General features: G+C 40.2%; 1 protein-coding gene across 7 annotated transcripts in view; it reads right to left on the bottom strand.

Annotated features, from left to right (window-relative positions):
* Positions 1 to 6: 6 nt before the first annotated feature.
* The window catches only part of fynb (FYN proto-oncogene, Src family tyrosine kinase b), an 83,200-nt gene continuing 64,553 nt past the window's right edge, over positions 7 to 18,653 (bottom strand). For all 7 annotated transcript variants that reach the window (XM_008285626.1, XM_008285623.1, XM_008285624.1 and 4 more), the window contains 4 exons: positions 12,585 to 12,681; positions 4,040 to 4,138; positions 804 to 907; positions 7 to 554 (listed from right to left, as the gene is read on the bottom strand). In XM_008285626.1, the coding sequence (XP_008283848.1) occupies positions 358 to 554; positions 804 to 907; positions 4,040 to 4,138; positions 12,585 to 12,681 (497 nt within the window). In that variant the 3' untranslated portion in view covers positions 7 to 357. The remainder of the gene's footprint in view (positions 555 to 803; positions 908 to 4,039; positions 4,139 to 12,584; positions 12,682 to 18,653) is intronic.

The following is an 18,653-nucleotide window of genomic DNA, read 5'->3' on the forward strand; positions in this document are numbered from 1 at the left end:
CTATTATTCCTAAAAGCAACCTCAAACTTCACATCCTGAAGTGTATCAGGTGCTAAAATTTACCAGAATAATTTGTAATATTAACCAGATTATGATCAAAAATTATCCAGAACACTTTAAAACTAATCAGATATCACCTGTACAACTACAATATGTTCCAAATTACTCAAAGTAACCTAAAACAGATAAGATTACATCCAAAAATTGACCAGGTTACAAATTTAACCAGAATACATGCAAAGTATGTCCTAAAAAGAACCATTATATGATGAAAAGTGAACTGATTTTAAAGAATAACCCAGACTGCACTTACAAACAGAAGGAGCACCATTGTATCATGTAGCATTGCTTTTAAAATTAAGCACAACATAAAAAAATATCACTGAAAAGCTTCGTTTTTTTACCTGAGTAGTGCTGAACCAGCTGCTGCAGCGTGTCGAACTGAGCCCTGGTGGTGATGTAGTAGCCGCCGCTGTCTAGCTTGCGGATCTTATAATGTTTGACGTGGTCTCCTTTCACGTCGTCCCAGTCCCGTATGGACAAGGAGAAGGCACCTGGGGGATGCAGATTACAGTTCGATAAAATGAGGACACTGAACACTTCTCAATACTCGCTGCTACAGAAACAATGACTCCATCACTCAGAAATCAGAGGTTCTACTCACAGGTTCTACCTATAATTACACCATCTGTTCTCACAGGTAGTAAATCTGTCATGGCATAAACACACACTAACAAACACAGTGATGTAGGTTGGTAAGAGTGTCAAGGAGTGAGTGTGTGTGTTTTTTTTTGAAAATTTACCCTTTGTGGTTTCACTCTCTCGAATGAGATAGGTGCCTCGAGGGTTGCCGGTGGACAGCAGCTGCCTCTCTGCATCCTTACGGCCCAGTTTGCCAAAGTACCAGCTGCAATTACAGGAGGAGACATGTAAATTCAAAGAGCACAATGAGCAGACGCACAGCAGCCACTTCTCTTCTCCACTTTTTCTTTTGTTCAAGTCAAACGAGGTAACTTTGCTGCGCCTCGGTTTCCTGGAGGTGTCAGTGGAGGTCATTCTAAGAAACTGCTTCACAGTTTATCCACAAATCGTTGCTGTTACTAATTCTACCATGTGCCACTCTCAGACACAAAATTCCCACTTCACAAGAAATTACACGGATAAAATTAGAGCATTGTGACCTTGACTGAGCAAATTCACCCTCCTCGGATGATAAACAATATTTACTGTGTCACCCTCAGGACAAAATCTAAAATTTTTTTTTTGCCCACCGATGAATAAGGTTCAGGTAAAGTCTTTTATATGTAGTAGGATACAATGAGCTCTGCAACCTCAAGATGAATATTATCCTTCCTAATGTTTTTGGGTTTATACATTACAACTGGACTTGTGTGTCCACAGGATCCAACATTTTAACTTTATTCCATTCATTGTCTGTGCAAACAGCCTTGCAACTGGTAGACTCCCGACATGTTTCAAGTGAATGTGCATCTCATTGGCTGCTCCTATTTTGTATAAAACTGAAGTCTAGTAATACTTTATGCAACTCCTGAAACTGGAAAATCCTGGAAAACTTTAAAACAAATGGTTGTTGATTCAATAAGAAGACAGAACCAGCAGCTTCATTGCCTTTTTCTCTCTACATTTCAGTGAACTATTCTCATAATAAAACAGAAAGTGAAGCTTTCGTCCAATCAGGTGCAGCTCGTCATTCGCGACTGTAGGAGGTTGTAACCTGTATTTGTTTGCTGCCAATGCTGGGAAACGGTGCAACCACTCGCACCCAAAATAACCTCTGTGGTCATGTGCCATAGCCCAGCAGCTAGCCTGTCAGACAGACTAGAACCAGCTGAAAACCCAGCAGACCACTGCATAAATGGCTAAAAATGCATTAGATAGTAGCAAGACACCACATCCCTCCCATAATACAGATGAGATATTTCTTGTGCCACTGCAACTGAATGTCGAAGTAAAATCCTGAGGTAAAAGTAAAACTTTTTTTTTTTAAACAAATCCTGAAAACCCAACTTTTCAAAGTGGTTCACACATGGACTGAAACTGCAGTGGGAGCAGAAAAAAAAAGGAGACAAAAATGTGAGCGCTGCGACACCAACGTGTGTCTTTCACGGAGGTAGATCTGTGTTGATAAGAGGCGCTGAGCTGCACCTCCTCTCTGTTTTTAAGCCCAGCATGCTCCACTGGGCTCATGATGAGATTTTACCTCACAGTGAACTGACTAAATCTTTACCCAGAAAGATTATTCCGACTAAAGACTACACACACTGTCTGAATCACACATCGGATAGGGGAGATTATATTTCATTCATCATACAGTGTCTATAAAAAGTATTCATGCTTCTTTTTTGGGGTTTCAGCATTGAATCGTGGTGATTATAATTTGTGTTTTTTGACAAGATTTTATGAAAAAAAAAAAAAGGTGACAATATATCTCTACAGAGTAATCAACGTGCAGCCAACTGGTGCTAGAAGTCACAAAATTAGTGAAATGGAGATCATCTGAGTGCAGTGAATGTGTCTCAAGGGCTTGTAGTGTAAAGACATCTGTATCTGGAAGGTCACTGGTGCATCTGTACATCTGGCTATAACTACACTACAGAGATAAAAGAAACAGCCACTCTGTGAAAAGGTTATTGAAAAGCACAAGTTAGGTTATAGAGACAAGAAAATTCAGTACACTTGAATCTCTCATTAAGAAACGGAAGGAATGTGGCACATGCGTGAATCCGCCTAAAGCAGGCTGCCCTCAAAAACTGAATGACTGTGCAAATAGAAGGTTGTGAAAAAGGCCACCAAGACACCTATGACTCCTCTGAAGAAGTTACAAGCTTCAGCGACTGAAGTAGCAAAAGACTGTACATACAACAACTGGTGCCTGTTTGTTACCAGTCAAAGCTTTAAGAGGTAGAGTAGCAAAGAGAAAGTCACTGCTGAAAAGAAACTCATATAAAATCTTATCTACAGTTCGAAAGAAGGCATGTGAGAAATTCTGCAGTCAGCTGGAAAAAGATTCTTTTGCCGAGGAGAACAAAGTTTTTTTGCCCATCAGACTGGATGCTAGCAGACACAAAACACTGGACGTCATCACAAGCACACCATCTTCACCGTGAAGCATGGGGGTGGCAGCATCATTGTGGCCATGAAAGGTTTGTGAAAGTAGAGGCTCCAATGAATGCAGCAAAGCACAGGGAAAACTCAGACCTCAATCCAATCGAGAATTTATGGATGGACTTGAAAAGGGCTGTTTACTGCTGATAGCTGTGCAATCTGCCAGAGTTCAAGCTGTTTTGCAAAGAAGAACTGCAGTGTCCAGATGTGCAGGGCTGACTGAAACCTATCCACACAGGCTCAATGCTGTCATTGCTGCCAAAGATGCATCTATTAGGAACTGACTTGAATACTTATGCAATCACTTATTTTATATTAGAATTATTAATTACTATCAATTTAACCTAACAATGCTTCTGTTTTCACTTTGACATGAAAGAGTCTGTTCTAAATTCTTGTCCAAAACCCAAATTTTATTGACCATAATTCAATGTTGAAAAGCAGTGAAAGTAAAAAACCTCTAAGGGGGGTGAATACTTTTTATGGGCACTATATATCAGAATGAAACGTGATGGTGTAGGAGTTCTTCCTGACTTTAGCCACACGTAAAAATATGTGCACTCAATGAACTGTAAAACAAAAATGTCCCCACCAAGTTGGATATATATTTACCTCTCGCCCGCAGTCTGGCTGACATTTCAAATTCTAAATCCATCTCTTTATAGTGTCACATAAATGTCATTTTATCAGGCCAGCACAAAAAAGCCCATCTTGGGAGGGAAAGTGGAAAACTGTGGGATGACGATGACTTTTTCTCCTGGACTTCATTCTTCAGAAGGTTAACTCTACACATGTGCGGCTGTCAGTCTGCGGCCTCACATCTACTAATCTCGAGCTGCTTCAGAGCCCATCCTAGATGAAACTCGCTAGTCCTGAACCAGTGTATTCGCACACACACACACGCTCTACTTACTCTTCAGCCTGGATAGAGTCCACTGGAGCCACGTAATTACTGGGAATGTAGCCGCTGCCACCGGTGGTGAGCGAGCGAGCGTCCCACCAGTCCCCTTCACTAAAACAGAGAAAGAGAAGGAAAAGAGCAAAAAAACAGAAGAAGCACATTAATAAGTTGATTTCATACGAACTGACATGCTCTGTTCCACTGAAAACATCAAAGCAGCGCAGCTTCAGTTTGACTTGCTCCCTAATAATGTCCATGTGGAAAACATATAGGACTCTGTGCTGAGCAGAAGCCAACATGTGGCTTTAGAGAGGCAGTTCGGGGTTAGTTCAGCCCTGCAGCCACCCATACCAAAAAATGTATAAACACTGTAGGGGTAAAGCACAATCAGGAATCTGCCAGAATCATAGCTCAACATTTTTTGGAGAGATCCTTTTTTTTTTGGTAAGTGTATACTCCCAATGCAAAAATGAAAATACAATATACTCATTAAATAATATGTAGAATTAAAATGGAGCAGAAAAAGGAGAAAATGTAGCTTCCATAAACGAATATCCACATTGCATTGTCCTCCATTAAGGTTATGAATGTGCGACTGCAAATTTTCATTAGTAAGCACAAGAGGAAGAGTTAAGTAAATCCTGAAGGCACAAATACTAGACGGACTACGTAAGACACCACTCATTGGTTTCCTAAACAGCAGTTTTAAAGGTCAGTGTGGTGTCCCCGACCATCACTGTCTTGGCAGCTCCTGACTCCGCTTAACTCCCAACTAATCCAAAAATAAGTAAAGAGGTGGAGCGCGTGGGCGTCTGAGGTGGACCATGCAAACTTCACTTAAAGTGTCCACACATTTAATTATTCAGAATTTTAAGCCTTAAAACAATTTAAACAGGGAAGTTGTATAGAAATGTATCCCCCTTACAGTTGGCATGAATAGGGAAATAAGCTTTAGAGACCAAAACTATTTTCTTTTACCAGACTGTAAACATGTTTATTTGTCCTGTGAAGTTTGGTATTTAAACAAAGATGTTTAAGGGGACTGATTTGCTTTGCAGTCAGCCTCAAGTGGTGATTTGAGGAACTGCAGTTTTTGGAACTTCAGCATTGGCTTTCCCCTTTCAGCCCTGGAGGATGTCCTTTAGCCAAAGTAATGAAAAAAAACCCCAGCGATACCAGTAACTCTACATCTAACTAATGTTATACACATCTTTCATTTTTCTAAGAAGTGGTCATGTGAAAGGCCAACAACAGTTGCGATTCCATGAATCAATTTTTTCCCTTACTTTGAAGCATTGCTTTGGGGAAAACAATGTACAGCTTCTGAAGCTTTTTTTTGTTTGTTTGCTTTTAATATGTGCTAAAAATAAAGATAAAACATGTGAATGAGACAACTTTATATTTGTTGGTAGATGCATTCTTTTCTTACTTTGGACAGAGTGGTGCAAACTAGCTAGTCTTTATGCTAAGCTAAGCTAAATTATCCTCCTAGCTAAAGCACATATACAACATTAGTCGCATCTTCTCCTCTCACACCAAAGACAAGAAAGCCAAGAAATAGTTTTACTTTTCAGTTATTATTTAGTGAAATTGAGCTTATCGCATGATTCCCCTCATGGGCACACAGTATCAGCTGTTTGAAGTATAACAGACCATCATATCTACGTTATTTCCTTTTCAACTAAGGCCAAAGCCAAGCTAGCCGTTCCCCCTCACTTTCAGACTTCATGCAAAGCTAAGCTAACAATTTCTCAACTCCAGGCCTAAGGCACAAACAACAACCTTACAGAAAGAAAGCACATGAGCATATATCCTGAAATGCTCAAATATTCCATTCAGATAAATAAAGCCAGAAGATGATATTTTCCCTGTCTCTGGGCTGCTTCTTCAGCCTCTGCACTCAGCTGCTTGTGTGTGATGTTGGAAACACATGAATCAGGGTTCACGGCTTTGAAAGGGGTGTCGGCTAAATGTCTTTTCAGTGAAAGAAGAGCAGAGGAGGAAGGAGGAGAAGCTCCTTGAAGACCTCTCAGACTGGACGCCCACATAGCCATTAGTGTCTTTCTCTGATGTCCTCTGTGCATATCTTCCTTCACTAACCACCGGACCCATCCATTCTAAACCGCTTTCATGTGTCCAACACTCTGCTGTTCATGTCCTATCATCGTCCCTTTCTCACACTCCTCTTATTTCATTTTTTCTTCTTTCATATTCCGTCCTTTTGGCGGGCTCACAAAGTCCATTACGCTTCCTACTTCCTCATATCTTTACATTTTAAAAGGCAAAATGGTTTTTTTTTGCTGTTATTTTACATATTTGGACTGTCGAAGCAACAGTAGAATTAAAATGCATGGAAATTCATTTAATGGTTGATGAAAAATTAATTTTTGACCAGTTTGAAAAAAGAAAAGGGTAAAGTAAAGCACTTTACCATGAGGAATCTCCAGATAAGAAGGTTTTGTGGCTTTATGTAAATTCTTACATTGGATGACCACAAAAATGGCAACATCTGACCATCTGTCCAGCTTGGAGGGCAAATAAATCATCGCAACACTTTCATTAGTTTGCATATTTAGTTGCTTTCGTAACTGCTTGAATTAAAAGCGTTTCCATTTCCAACGCTGCTACAATATTCAGATGGACGACAAACAAAATGAATTAAATGCTGAGATGATGCTTGACAATCATTCAGTCAGAAATCCATTGAAAATAGCCGCAGATATTGATTTATAGACTCATGGAAAATCTTAAGAGTAGTCTCTGATCCTCTTCAGTGTCATGGCTACTCCATTTTATACGCACAATTGCCCTCGCCATATATGAGGTCAATTTACTGTACTTCCATGTCTGTGTTGTTAAAAGTAATTCTAACAAATGGAGCAAGTCCATAAATGACCACATCTAACAATGACTATATCTTATATCAAGTACTGTGTGTGTATCCAAAGCCTTATAAATCTCTTTCCATTGTGCCATAAAGCTCTGTTGTCGTCCACGTCTATTAAAACCACATCACTGGGCACACATGGTTCTTTGTTCTCATGGAGACACACACAATATTTTATCTTGACAAAAATAACTAATCAAATCACTGTCCAAATTTTAAACGGATTTACAGATATTTCTGAAAATATTAGGAGTTGGTACAGCAAGATAAATGGATCTCAATTTAAATGCAAATAAAGACACTGTAAAAGAGGGGACATAATCAAGAGCTCCAGTCAAACCTCAAATGATGGATTTCGGACATTATTGTTTGTTTTCATGTTTTAGTTTGAGGAAAGCTGCCATCTCTTTGCCATTTTTGTGTCTTCAGTACAGTGGGTGCTTTCACACTGCATTTTGTTTTAATCATCACAACTTTTTCACCTCTTTAGTTTTTTTTGGTTTAACAGGTGGATGCAAACACAATTCAAGCCCTTTTACTGCAATATAAAGTTCTGCATCTCTATAAACAGCACAACGATGACAAGAAGTAGACAGAACTCAAAAATATCTTCCGTACAATACGGCACAGTTATCATGTATTTAATGATGAAAAAAGAATGATAATGTTGAAGTCTTTTGATTATTTATTTTACAAAAATGGAAAAAACTACTATAGGTATTTTTAGATAGTCAAGCATCATCTCAGCGTTTCATTCTTATTATTTATCATCCATCTGAATATTGTGCTGGAAATACCTCCAGGTGGAACCATACCCTTTAAATTGAGCAGTTATCGAATGGAAAAAAATAACACTTCAGACGAAGTGTTTTCGTGGTTGATTTCCGTCTATTTAATATAGACATGTCAGCCTCGCCATTTCTGTGGTTCGTCAATGTTGGAATTTAAAAAAAGAGACACTCACAAAACCTTCTTGCTTGGCGATTCATCGTGCCACAGTGCATTACTTTACCCTTTTCCTTTTTTTAAAACTGTCAAATATTACCACTTAGATGTTTAGTTTCCTAAAGTACTCCTTTAGTACTCCTCTTTGCTCTGTGTAAACACGGCCTGCAGTTTAGTTGAGAAATCCCTTAAGTTTTGTCATGTGACTGCTGCTGGTAGTTACTAACAGCTTAAGGGTTGCACCAAGGAGCCCAAAATATTTAGCTTTTTACAGAATCGAGCTAGAACAAACAATATATTGTTGGTAAATTTTTAAGTGAGACATGCTGCTTAAAGTGATTTTGATGAAATATCAGGATTCTGAGCTTAGAGTTGGTTAAGTTTTCCAATGGAATGGCATGTAATGTTTCAAGAACCATTGTAAAGTTGAAAATCCGGGCGATTCTGTCTGTTGTTGTTACAGTGTTGTGGTCAGAAAAATAATGTAATTTTGACAATTAAAAATAAAAGAAAATATGCATTTAATATGCAAGTGGGTTTTGTGGTTCAGAGGGTTAAAAAGATATTTCTGACCCTGTTTTAAATAACAACACAAGTTGTAACTTTAGGGGTGAGGCGCAGTAGGGAAACCAGACAGTCCTGAAACGTGAGGTAACACATTATTGGTTTAGATTTTTTTCATGGGACTCGCTGAAGAGATAAAAAATGTGCATTTTAATATGCTGTACTAAAGTTGACAGACTGAAGAGTTTTCTGTGGTGTCATCTGTCTTCTCTCCACCAACTCCCTCCGTCTTCCTTCATTCCTCCACTCTCCTCTTCAATAACCGGCTGCCTTCGGGGACAGCTAGCGGCGGTGGTTAACCATCGTTACCAGTGCTTACACATGAATGCACAATCACACATGTGCACTTCCTTCCCCCCATCTCTGCGCTTTGACAGTGTCTCTGTGACGCACTGTACCAGCCGGTGCTTGTTTCCATCACTGGTGTGTGTTTATGTGTGTGTGAGAGGGATGCTAAAGACAGAAGGGAGTGGAGGAAGGGGGGAGGAGTGAGGAGGCAGTGTTGGTCCTTCATTTATGCTGAATAAAGCCGTGATGGGGGGATCGCCTGGGGACGACATCCCAGGCAGAAACAGGCACGCTTCCCTTTGTTCGCAGAGGATCCCTCAGGAGGAGAGGGAGGGGAGGCAGAGAGGGGAAGATGGAGTCTCAACAATCCTTCTTCTGAGGGTAAAAAAAAAAAAAGTATGCAGGAGTGAGAGGATGTGTTTGTGTGGTGTGCGAAGTGTTGGTATGTGTGTTTGCATGGAGCCGGAGAGACATAAACAGACAGGGTGGGGTGGGCCCCAGTCTGTCCCGCTGCCTCTTTTGTCTCCAGAGACAAACCCCCTTAAACCAACTCTGCATCGCCACAAAGAGACAGAAAACAACAACAAGAGCACACAAAGAGCCTCCCTCCTGTCTCCAAATGGATTCGAAACCTCTTCCCCTGTAGTGACTGCTCACGAGAGTATAATTAAACACAGGACCGTGTCGACTGAGAGGAGTCACACAAGCATCCATTCACAACGCCACAGCGTGTTTATTCATAGCATATCTGAACAATTCTAATTGAATTTAGTAACAGCGCAGACGTGTTGCATTCCGTAAAAACAGGAGCCGTTTCCTGATTATGTCTGATGAAGCTTCACAATAACACACTCGTGGAGGGTTATAAACAGCCTGAGCTGAATGTACTGACTTATAAACATTGGGGGATGCGGGGCCTGTTTCCTGGAGGATGCCATCATGTAACACAAAGGGACAACGGGGCCTTCTGTCAGGCAAGGCGGTGGCGCTGGAATCTCTGGCGGGGCCTTCTTCACGTGAGCCCCGCCTGCTCTGGCATCTGTCAGTCACTCCCTGCCAGCTCTGACAGGCCGGAGCAGACGAGAGCTGTGGGCTTGATACCACCTTCGTCCAGCAGGGGTCAGTGTGGGCAGTCGGGAGAAGCCCGGTCCATATTTGAGGCGTGGGTGGACGGAGAAGAGAGGCGGGAGGAGGTGAAGATGCAGCTCTGTCTGGCTCCTGCTGAGGAGGAGGAGGAGGAGGAGGAGGAGGAAGAGGAGGGAGCCCGGCCTCTGATGAAGGGGTCTTCCTGCTCTGGCTGTGGCCCAGCAGGGATAGAGGTGTGTGTGGTGGAATGTGGAAGACGCCGGCCGGGACAGGATGCTTGGTGGGTGTGGTGGAGAGGAAGGCTGACCTTGCTGGGCCAAAAGCTAAGGTGATGAAGCCGTCACGTACAGTGGAGTGTTTGAAAAATTCATCAGGGGATGTCTTACATGACATCTGCATTTACATTTCATACTCAAGATACTGAATGTTTGCATGAAACCACAGTTTGTGCTTGTTTAGAGGAGACAATCAGAATCATTAGCTGCTAGAAAGTGGCATTATTTATCCTACAATCATGTTTTTCCCTAAAATTAGTCTCTCAGGCTACATAATGAGAACTTCACAATAACCAGGCCGGAATTTCAGAAATACAGTTTAGGGGTGTCGAGATATAATGATGTTAAATCATGTTTAAAAATTGAAATACTTATAGCAAGTTAACCCTCTGAACTCATTTATGTGCCAGTAGGTGCGAAAGGAAAGAGAAATGAGAAAAATGTCAAAATTACACCCTTTATCTGAGCCAGAAAGCGTAAAAACAGAAAGAATTGTTTTTTTTTCCAAATTCTATTAACTTTCTGACAGTCCTTCAAATACTTAACTGTGACATGCTGTCTTGAAGAAAATCTTATCCTAAAATCAGAATATTTCATGAAAATCATTTTATTCTGCATGTCTTATGTTTGCTCTAAACAGATTCATTAAAAAAATCCAAAGATTTCTGTTTTCCTCTACGCAGCTGTGAAGCCATTAGTGACTTAACAAAAATTCACAACATTTTGGCTGAACTGGGCTAAAATGCAAACTCTGTTTGCACAAAGCAGATAAGAAACAATGTGGAAACACATTAAACATGCAAGTAGTAAAATATCCAGCATATGTTTCCAGTTTTGGGAAAACTCATGAGCACTTGGGAAAATGTTTTCCATGTTGATTCCAGGTAGTTTTCAGTTTAGGAAAACAAATAATTTAGGAAATTGACCTTTTTTTTTTTTTTTTTAAATTTATGACATAACTTAGTGATACAACACAAAATACATTTTTGAATTTTCCTCACTTTTCTAGCTATGGTTGTTCTGTTTCCTTAGAAGTATACAACACTATATTGCAGTTAAAAAACGAGCCCACAGTGAATAAAAATGCAACAGGAACAAAAACTGACTGGGGCTCAGCATGCACATGATAATATTGTAAAGTATCCAGTGTAACACTCACTATACAGGCCGACATAGCAAACCCTCTATTGCTCTATGTCCTTCGTGCTCAGAGAACTGGAGTTACATTCACTAAAGCTTGTTACCTTTGCACACTTGCAGTTGAAATTATAGTCGAAGTGCAACGGAAACAGAAAGACTGAAACTGAAAATTAGGCGGTCGTTCCTGTAAACACACGCTCCACCTCACACCTGCTTTAAGTACCTGCTATTTAAAGTCTAAAGTAGTCCAAACTGGGTGATCAGAGCCAAAATCCAGCCTTGATAAAAACATTAATATTAAGTACAGTTGCCAAGTTTATGCTTAAGTCCTACTGTTATATTATACTCTGATATAAATAGCATTTCCATTGTTTCAGCTTTATTTCAGTCGAAGAACCACTGTAAAACTAAACTTACGCTAAACATCCAGTAATAACAGGGCTTCATGTTTACCTATTTGCACAGAAATCAGAGCCTGAGCAGCGTAGTAGACGGCTATTTAATCAGTTTAAATCTGAAAACACACAGTCACAGTAACCTGCCTTCTCTCTGCAGTACTGTTCTGTACATGAGTAGCCTTAATCTAAAGGAGAACGGGGTCAGAGCGTAGTCCCAGCAGTCTCCCTGCCTTCCTCAAATGTCACCGCACTGCTGCAGAAACCCAAACAAACAGAGAGGCAACCCAGAATCACTCCGGCAGGCTGAGACGCAGCCTCGCGCAGACACAAAGAAAATGAAAACCATCCGCAAGCCGAGGCCAGGATGGTTAAAGAGCTGGCAGATGATCGTCTGCAGTTCTGCTGACTAGAGGAAAGACAAGCCAACATCGCTGTGGGTGTAACCGGGCACTTCCTGTCCAAGTTCAGAGGGAAGTCTTGAAGGAGCACCACACTCATCACTGCTGGCTGGAGACCCTGCTCCACCCTGCGTAAACTTTAAATAAACTGTATTTACTCCCGATTGTCATATTGCATGTTCAAGCCGCCACTTTTGAAAATACTCTACACCCTTTAATACTGTGTCCCACGGAGAGATTCTTCCATTTCTGGCCTACTTGAACATTCACTTTGGATTTAAGACTTTTTTGATGTGTAAAATAATTCAGTGTTGGGTCTGCCAGGTTAGTTGTTAGGAGCTGAACATGACTTTTATAGTTCTACAAACTGAAGCAGTAAAGCAGACTTAATTTAGGCTCCATCCTGCTCCAGATTATGAAACCATGACACTTCTTTTCCGTATACAAACCGCCAGTTTTACCTCAGCTGATTGTGCTCCCCTCCCAGCACCATCCCCTTCAAGACAGAGTCATAAAATGGAAAACTTGCATTCCTCCTGAGTGCAGACGGTCTGATAAGCAGCTGCAGCGACTTACGTGCTGTTGATAATCTGGAACCTTTCTCCTTTCCTGAAGCTGAGGTCATCTTCTGTCCTCGCCTCGTAGTCATAAAGTGCCACAAAGAGGGTGACTCCTGCAGGAGGGACAGAAACACAGAGTCAGCGCTCTGCAGATTAGCAGCAGAAAATGAAGCTGAAAATTACACATTAAACTAAAGTCATCTGCGTCGTCAGCTTCAGGACACCGAGTAAACAGGGACCGATCCCTGCGCTGAATCTCAATTTAAAGCTAGAGTGTTTGACTTGCATAGAAATGTACGTCTGTTACATCCAAGCTAATGGAGTTCATTAGCTTGAACAAAGAATTACAGTCTAGACAAGAAAGCTATTGAGGCCGATGCATACGTATCAAGCGTGCACTGACAGGGTTTTTTTTTTTAGCTGATAATGTAAATGAGTGAAAACAGGCCTTTAGAGGTGGAAGTTTGAAAGGTTTTCCTTATAATGAAGTTTTAGTACATGTTTCGCTTCAGACACTTGTCTTGTTGGAGGTCAACGTTGTTCTCAGCCATGCTAGCAGCAGAGCTTGAGGTTTGGCCTCAACGTTTTTTACGTTTTTGTACAAACATTCATGATTCTCATAGGATAAATCAAATGTAACGAAGTGACTCCCTGGCTTTTCTCTGGCACCATCAGCGGGTCAAACTCTTTAGTAAGCAAACTGAAATAGTTCGAGATCTACTCAGTGGATTTGCACATCATTTGGTAGAAAAATTCATGGCTCCCAGAGGATGCATCATTCATTCAATCTTTATTTAAACTTGGACGACACTGAGGTTTGCAGGACGGCCTCATTTACAATACAGCCGACTAACCAAATAAAAGATGTAGCCATTCAATCAAGAAACGTACACAACCATGACAATAAAAATATTGCAAGGCAATGTTGGTAATATGATAAAAACATGATTTTAAAATTCAAAAAGAACAGCTGGAATTAAAATATGAGAAGTCTGGAAACCTGAAGTGCCCCAAGGATTAAAATGAGTCCAGCTTTAGATCGTTCTGGATGCTATCCTCGGTTTCAGGTGCTCAGTGAATACAACTGGATTTTCAATCATTTGAGCAATGATAATGTGTGTATTTTGCTGCGAATACGTACAATAATAAGTGTGTTAATAACCCTGCTTTTTCACTCATCTCATTTCTGGCCAAGGATACAATTAAATATCAGTTGCAAATATCTCAAATACTTTGGTTTCTGATGAAACACCTGCAAAAATCATGACCTTTCCATCAGCTGCAGTTTCACTTTTTTTCTATTTGAGGGACTTTTCATTTTATGTGAGAAGGAGAATATTAAACTTTCTACTGCACTACATTTATTTGACAGCTTTAGTTACTTTTAAGACTTTACACAGTGGATAACATAACAAGCTTTTAGAATACAACAAACAGCCAAAGAATAAAACGGCAGTTTCAACCTTTTTGTTTCTCAAGTCTCACGAAATCAGTTTTCGATCCAAGTGTCTCACATGGTTTCATTTCAGTAGAAATTAAAATGAGCCATTATTGCATTAAAATGCGAAGATTAGAGAAAAAGTCCAAAAACTGAAAACAGATTTATGGATCAGTTTGTTTTGTCTAGTTTCCTCTCCATTAATCATTTCATGACCTCTCAGATTTATCTGGTTTCCTTGTGTATAAAGTTGGATATGAAGTCAAACTGGCTCCACCTGCAGCAGCTATAACAGTAACATGCTGTTTACAGATGAAAGCTTCAGTATTAATAATCCAATGATGTCATACATCATAATAAATCAAGTTTACTTTAATACTTGACACAGTACATTTTGTTGGTCATACTTGTGTACTTCTTCAACCACTGTCTGTCTTTATACAAAGTGCATTTTGGATCCTAAAACCTTTCCAACATTGGCAATTTCAGTAACTTTCTGAAAGCTGTGAAGTTGTGATTGCAGGCCAGCGTCTAAACTTTCCTCTCAAGCTCCCCCACTTTCACTCTTCACAAGTGCTACCATCGCTTTTTGTGTGTACAACTGAGTGCGAAACTATGAATGCCAATGAATAGACTGTCCGAATGTTTGCACTCCTATTCCCGTTTGTGTGATTAATTGCGTCGAGAGCCACAGGAGGATTCTTGGAGAGAGATCAGGGAGGAGGATAACGGTTGGTTTTGGTCCCTGCGAACTACTTCTAAAGACGTCCTGTCCGACCGCGTTAGAAATTAAGTTGTTTTGAACAGATACACTGGGGCGTATTATCAGGCAATCTTTCCAGGGAGGCGTTGATGGTGTTGGGTTGTTCACATGAAGACAAACGGCTGAGAAACAAATGAATGAAAAGAGCTACAAAGAGCAGCACAGTGTCCGGCTCCTCTCGCCTCTCCACAGCTGGCCGGTGACAGCGTGAAGTGGGTGTGAATGTCGGACTGTCAGTTTCCAACCATCCAACATGCAGTTTGGACACATCATAAATCCAGCTTAATGCAGCAGGTACTTCATTCTGCCTCAAGTGTGGCCATTCAGGGCAGCCATAAACACTCTTCAGCGTCATCACACGACACGTTGTACAAAGCAGCTAGTTCCAAGCACACGGGGAGTCTCGTCTTGCTGTATTGTTAACCTTTATTAACCGTGATACATCACTAAGACAGCTTTCCGTGGCTTCTTATTGGTAGACTAACCTCTGCAGAATCCTCTCTCTATAAAGACGATCAGGTCACCTTCCCTTATCCCCTCTCCTACATCTACCCTCCCCACTAATCCTCCTAATTTCACTCTCATCGCAGAAGTAAAAAAGAACAGTAGCTGTCATATTAATACCTCCCAGTAGCACTTGTCTCGCAGGGATTTTTTTCTCACCCTTGCGTTCCTACTTATTGCTTGCTTGACGCAAATGTGATAAAGCAGTTTGGGCTCATTGTAGGATGTGTTAACAGATAACGGCAGGAGGTCAATAATACAAATGAGGAAGAGAAAGAACTCAAGGCTGTGGGTAAAGCATGAATATAACATGAATAAGCGAAGATGTGCGAACAGATGAAGACAAGTATTTAGCAACACAAATGAACACATGCTGTCAGTGGAGGATCTCAGGGGGTCAAACTGAACCAGCGCACGGAGGTCTTGTTTCAATACTGCTTGAATTCAATTGAAGAAAATGTAATATTAACTTGTGAAATGAAGGAGCACTCATTTTTACATGTTTTTAATTGAGGTGGCAGGGTTATGTAATAGTTTGAGGACTGCATTTGTAATTAAATTACCTTGAATTCTTCTAACCACAGTCAGAGAATAAGACCTTCTGCTCTTTATTGGTTGATTTGTTGTGGGGTTTTTTTCCCCCCTAACAAGAGCATCTCCAAAATCCCTACAGGACAATTTCAGAGGCTTTGCAAAGGTGCAAAATTGACCTTTCAAGCCAGCGTTTCTGTTTGCCTGAAGCAAGTCCACCACCTGAGCTGGGCGAACTGACAGTAATGTGAATCTAACCTAGCAGCACAGCCAGAGGTTCTTCATTGAACTGTCCAGCAACAGAAGCTGAGATTTGGGCTGCTTCGATCCAGTCTGACTCCCATCAGACAGTCTAAAACTCTAGATAAAGACCAATGGCCTGAAAAACCTTTTCCCGTCATTCCAGCATTGCCTCACCAACAGCTCTCCGCATGGACAAGACCGGGAGCATCTCACTGGCTGAATTAGAGCAGAATTGTCTGTTGCAAAAAGGCACTAGAAAGTGTTTTAACACATTCTTTTTAAGGACAAATCATCAATGTACCTCCATAACTTTTTCATGCTGTTTGCATGTCTGGTTGTAACAGAAAACTGCAGTGATTTTGACTCAGACATGGCAGGTGTTGGAGAAAGTTCTGCCAGTGCAAAACTAGGAAAGTGTGAAACAACAATACGGCGGTTATGTAATTCATCTGAATGTCCAATTTACACTTCTACAGTCTAACGATCGAGTCTAATGATGGCTGGGTGAGCAACGACTATAACAGTGAACCAACCTACCTCTGGCATAGTAGTAGGAGTATTTAATTACACATATCATACACTTCCTTTACTCTAAATATGTATTTAGGACAGATCTAGCCTGACTACAATTCACTTATTAATGGCAAAGTACTGAGGGTATGTCCTTAAACCTCACCAGACGTCTTTGGGTTTTTCCGTACTTCTCTAAGTGGAGAATCATGCACTCACTTTGTATTTCCACAGAAGAAAATGTTGCATTTTCCCTTCTGATTCACCTCGTGTTCAGTGCGGTTGCAGATCAGTCTCATCATGAGATCACACCGTTCTAAATGAATCAAATTGATGTGGGACATGCCAGCCTACAAAGCCCATCTATAAAAAGACAAGACATAAACCTGTGAATAAACCTGCAAATGAAAGCTGGCTACAGGCTACTGTTTGAATTTTGAAGTACTCAAAAGGTTTTTTGTGTTGGTCTCACGGTGGGTGTTTGGTAATTACATACTGATCTTTAGTATAAATATCATTGCAAACATTACTTTTTACTCTAGTCTTATTTTAGTTAACTTATTATATTTTCAGTAATATATCACACTTGCGTCTTATAGCTTTTCTACTCGGCACTGCATTTCTTATGTCATTTTGTTTTTTCTTGAGCAATAATCCTTCAAAAGAATTTCAGTCGGGAAAAATAAAGTTTGATCTAATCTCTTATCTTATTGGTTGTCAAGGTATTTTGTAAATTGCATTGCAATGTACAACAACTGTATTAACGGTGGTTAATGTAAACTAGAGTATGGAGAAGCTCGGCAATGAACCTTTAGAAACTCAAAACTCACTCGCAGATTTGACAGGTTATCTTTATAAAAAAAAAAGAAATAAAAAAGAAAAGTCAAAATTATACCATTCATCTCAGCTGGAAACTAAAAAAAAAAAAAAAAGAAAAAAGTAAGAATGGTCAGGTTTTCATCCTTTGGATTGTCCTTGAACTACTCATCTGTAATGCTCCATTTCATTGAGAAGATTGCCAACGTCTAAGCTTAAAATCACAACATTTAATCGAAATCAATTTATTCTATACGTTGCATTTAAAAATTCATCATAGATAAACTGGTTGTTCTAACCAAATACTATAAAAAACAAAACAACCCCCCCAACAAATTCTATGCACGTCAGCACAACTGTGAAGCCATTAGTGACTCAGCTGTGACCAACAGTGATGTGACATGTAGTGCCACCAGTTTTTTCCACTATTAGTAAGACCTGAGGGCCCGTGGAAAAATGTTGTAGATGCTGATTCCAAGTCTTTTAAATGAATGCAAAAATAAATAATCAAAGAAATTCTACTTTTTTCCCTATGATTTATGGTATTATAACTGTGTCACACTGCACAAAAGACAGTTTTAAGTTCTTTCCACTTTGAGCCATGGTTGTGCTGTTACCACAGTAGTGCAACAGGACTTTATACTGCAGTGAAAAATGAGCCCACAGTGAGTAGAAATGTGATTTGGGGTTCAGAGATTGAAAGAATGATGTCAGTTTACTACTCCATCACTAGATTTAGACCTTGAGTCAATGTTAGTTTTAATATATATATAGGCCCATTTTCAGTCTATCCAACAGTTTATCTAGAGATTCAGATTTGGTGGTTAAATTACAGATGAGCAAACTTAAAGTGCATCTCTTTGCCAACATGTGTGCACACTGCTACTAAGTACAGTAGGTTAAACACTGGGAAGGATGTTTACGACACACTTTGGGCTAAGCTCTTTTTGTTTTTGCTTCCAATTAAATCATGCTTCTTGCACCATTTCAGAAACTACAACTCAGTAAACATAATGTTGCTATTATAAATAATAATAACGATGGCCTAAACCATGACAATAAAACTGCATTATACTGCTGGATACAAGCTTAATTACAAGCTTGATTCTTTACTTTGAACTATGTTCAGTTAGCTTGATTGGTCTTCCTTCATCATAAAGTTTACTCAAGTCTGAGATGACTGCAGCTGTTAAACTGTTTCATGCTGCTGAGCGTCTGACAAATGGAAGTCGAATGGGCACTTCTTCAAAGTCCACTTACACTCTACGCTTGATCGCATT

This window comes from Stegastes partitus, unplaced genomic scaffold (assembly GCF_000690725.1).
Source record: "Stegastes partitus isolate 25-593 unplaced genomic scaffold, Stegastes_partitus-1.0.2 Scaffold411, whole genome shotgun sequence".
In the NCBI taxonomy this organism is placed as follows: domain Eukaryota; kingdom Metazoa; phylum Chordata; class Actinopteri; family Pomacentridae; genus Stegastes; species Stegastes partitus.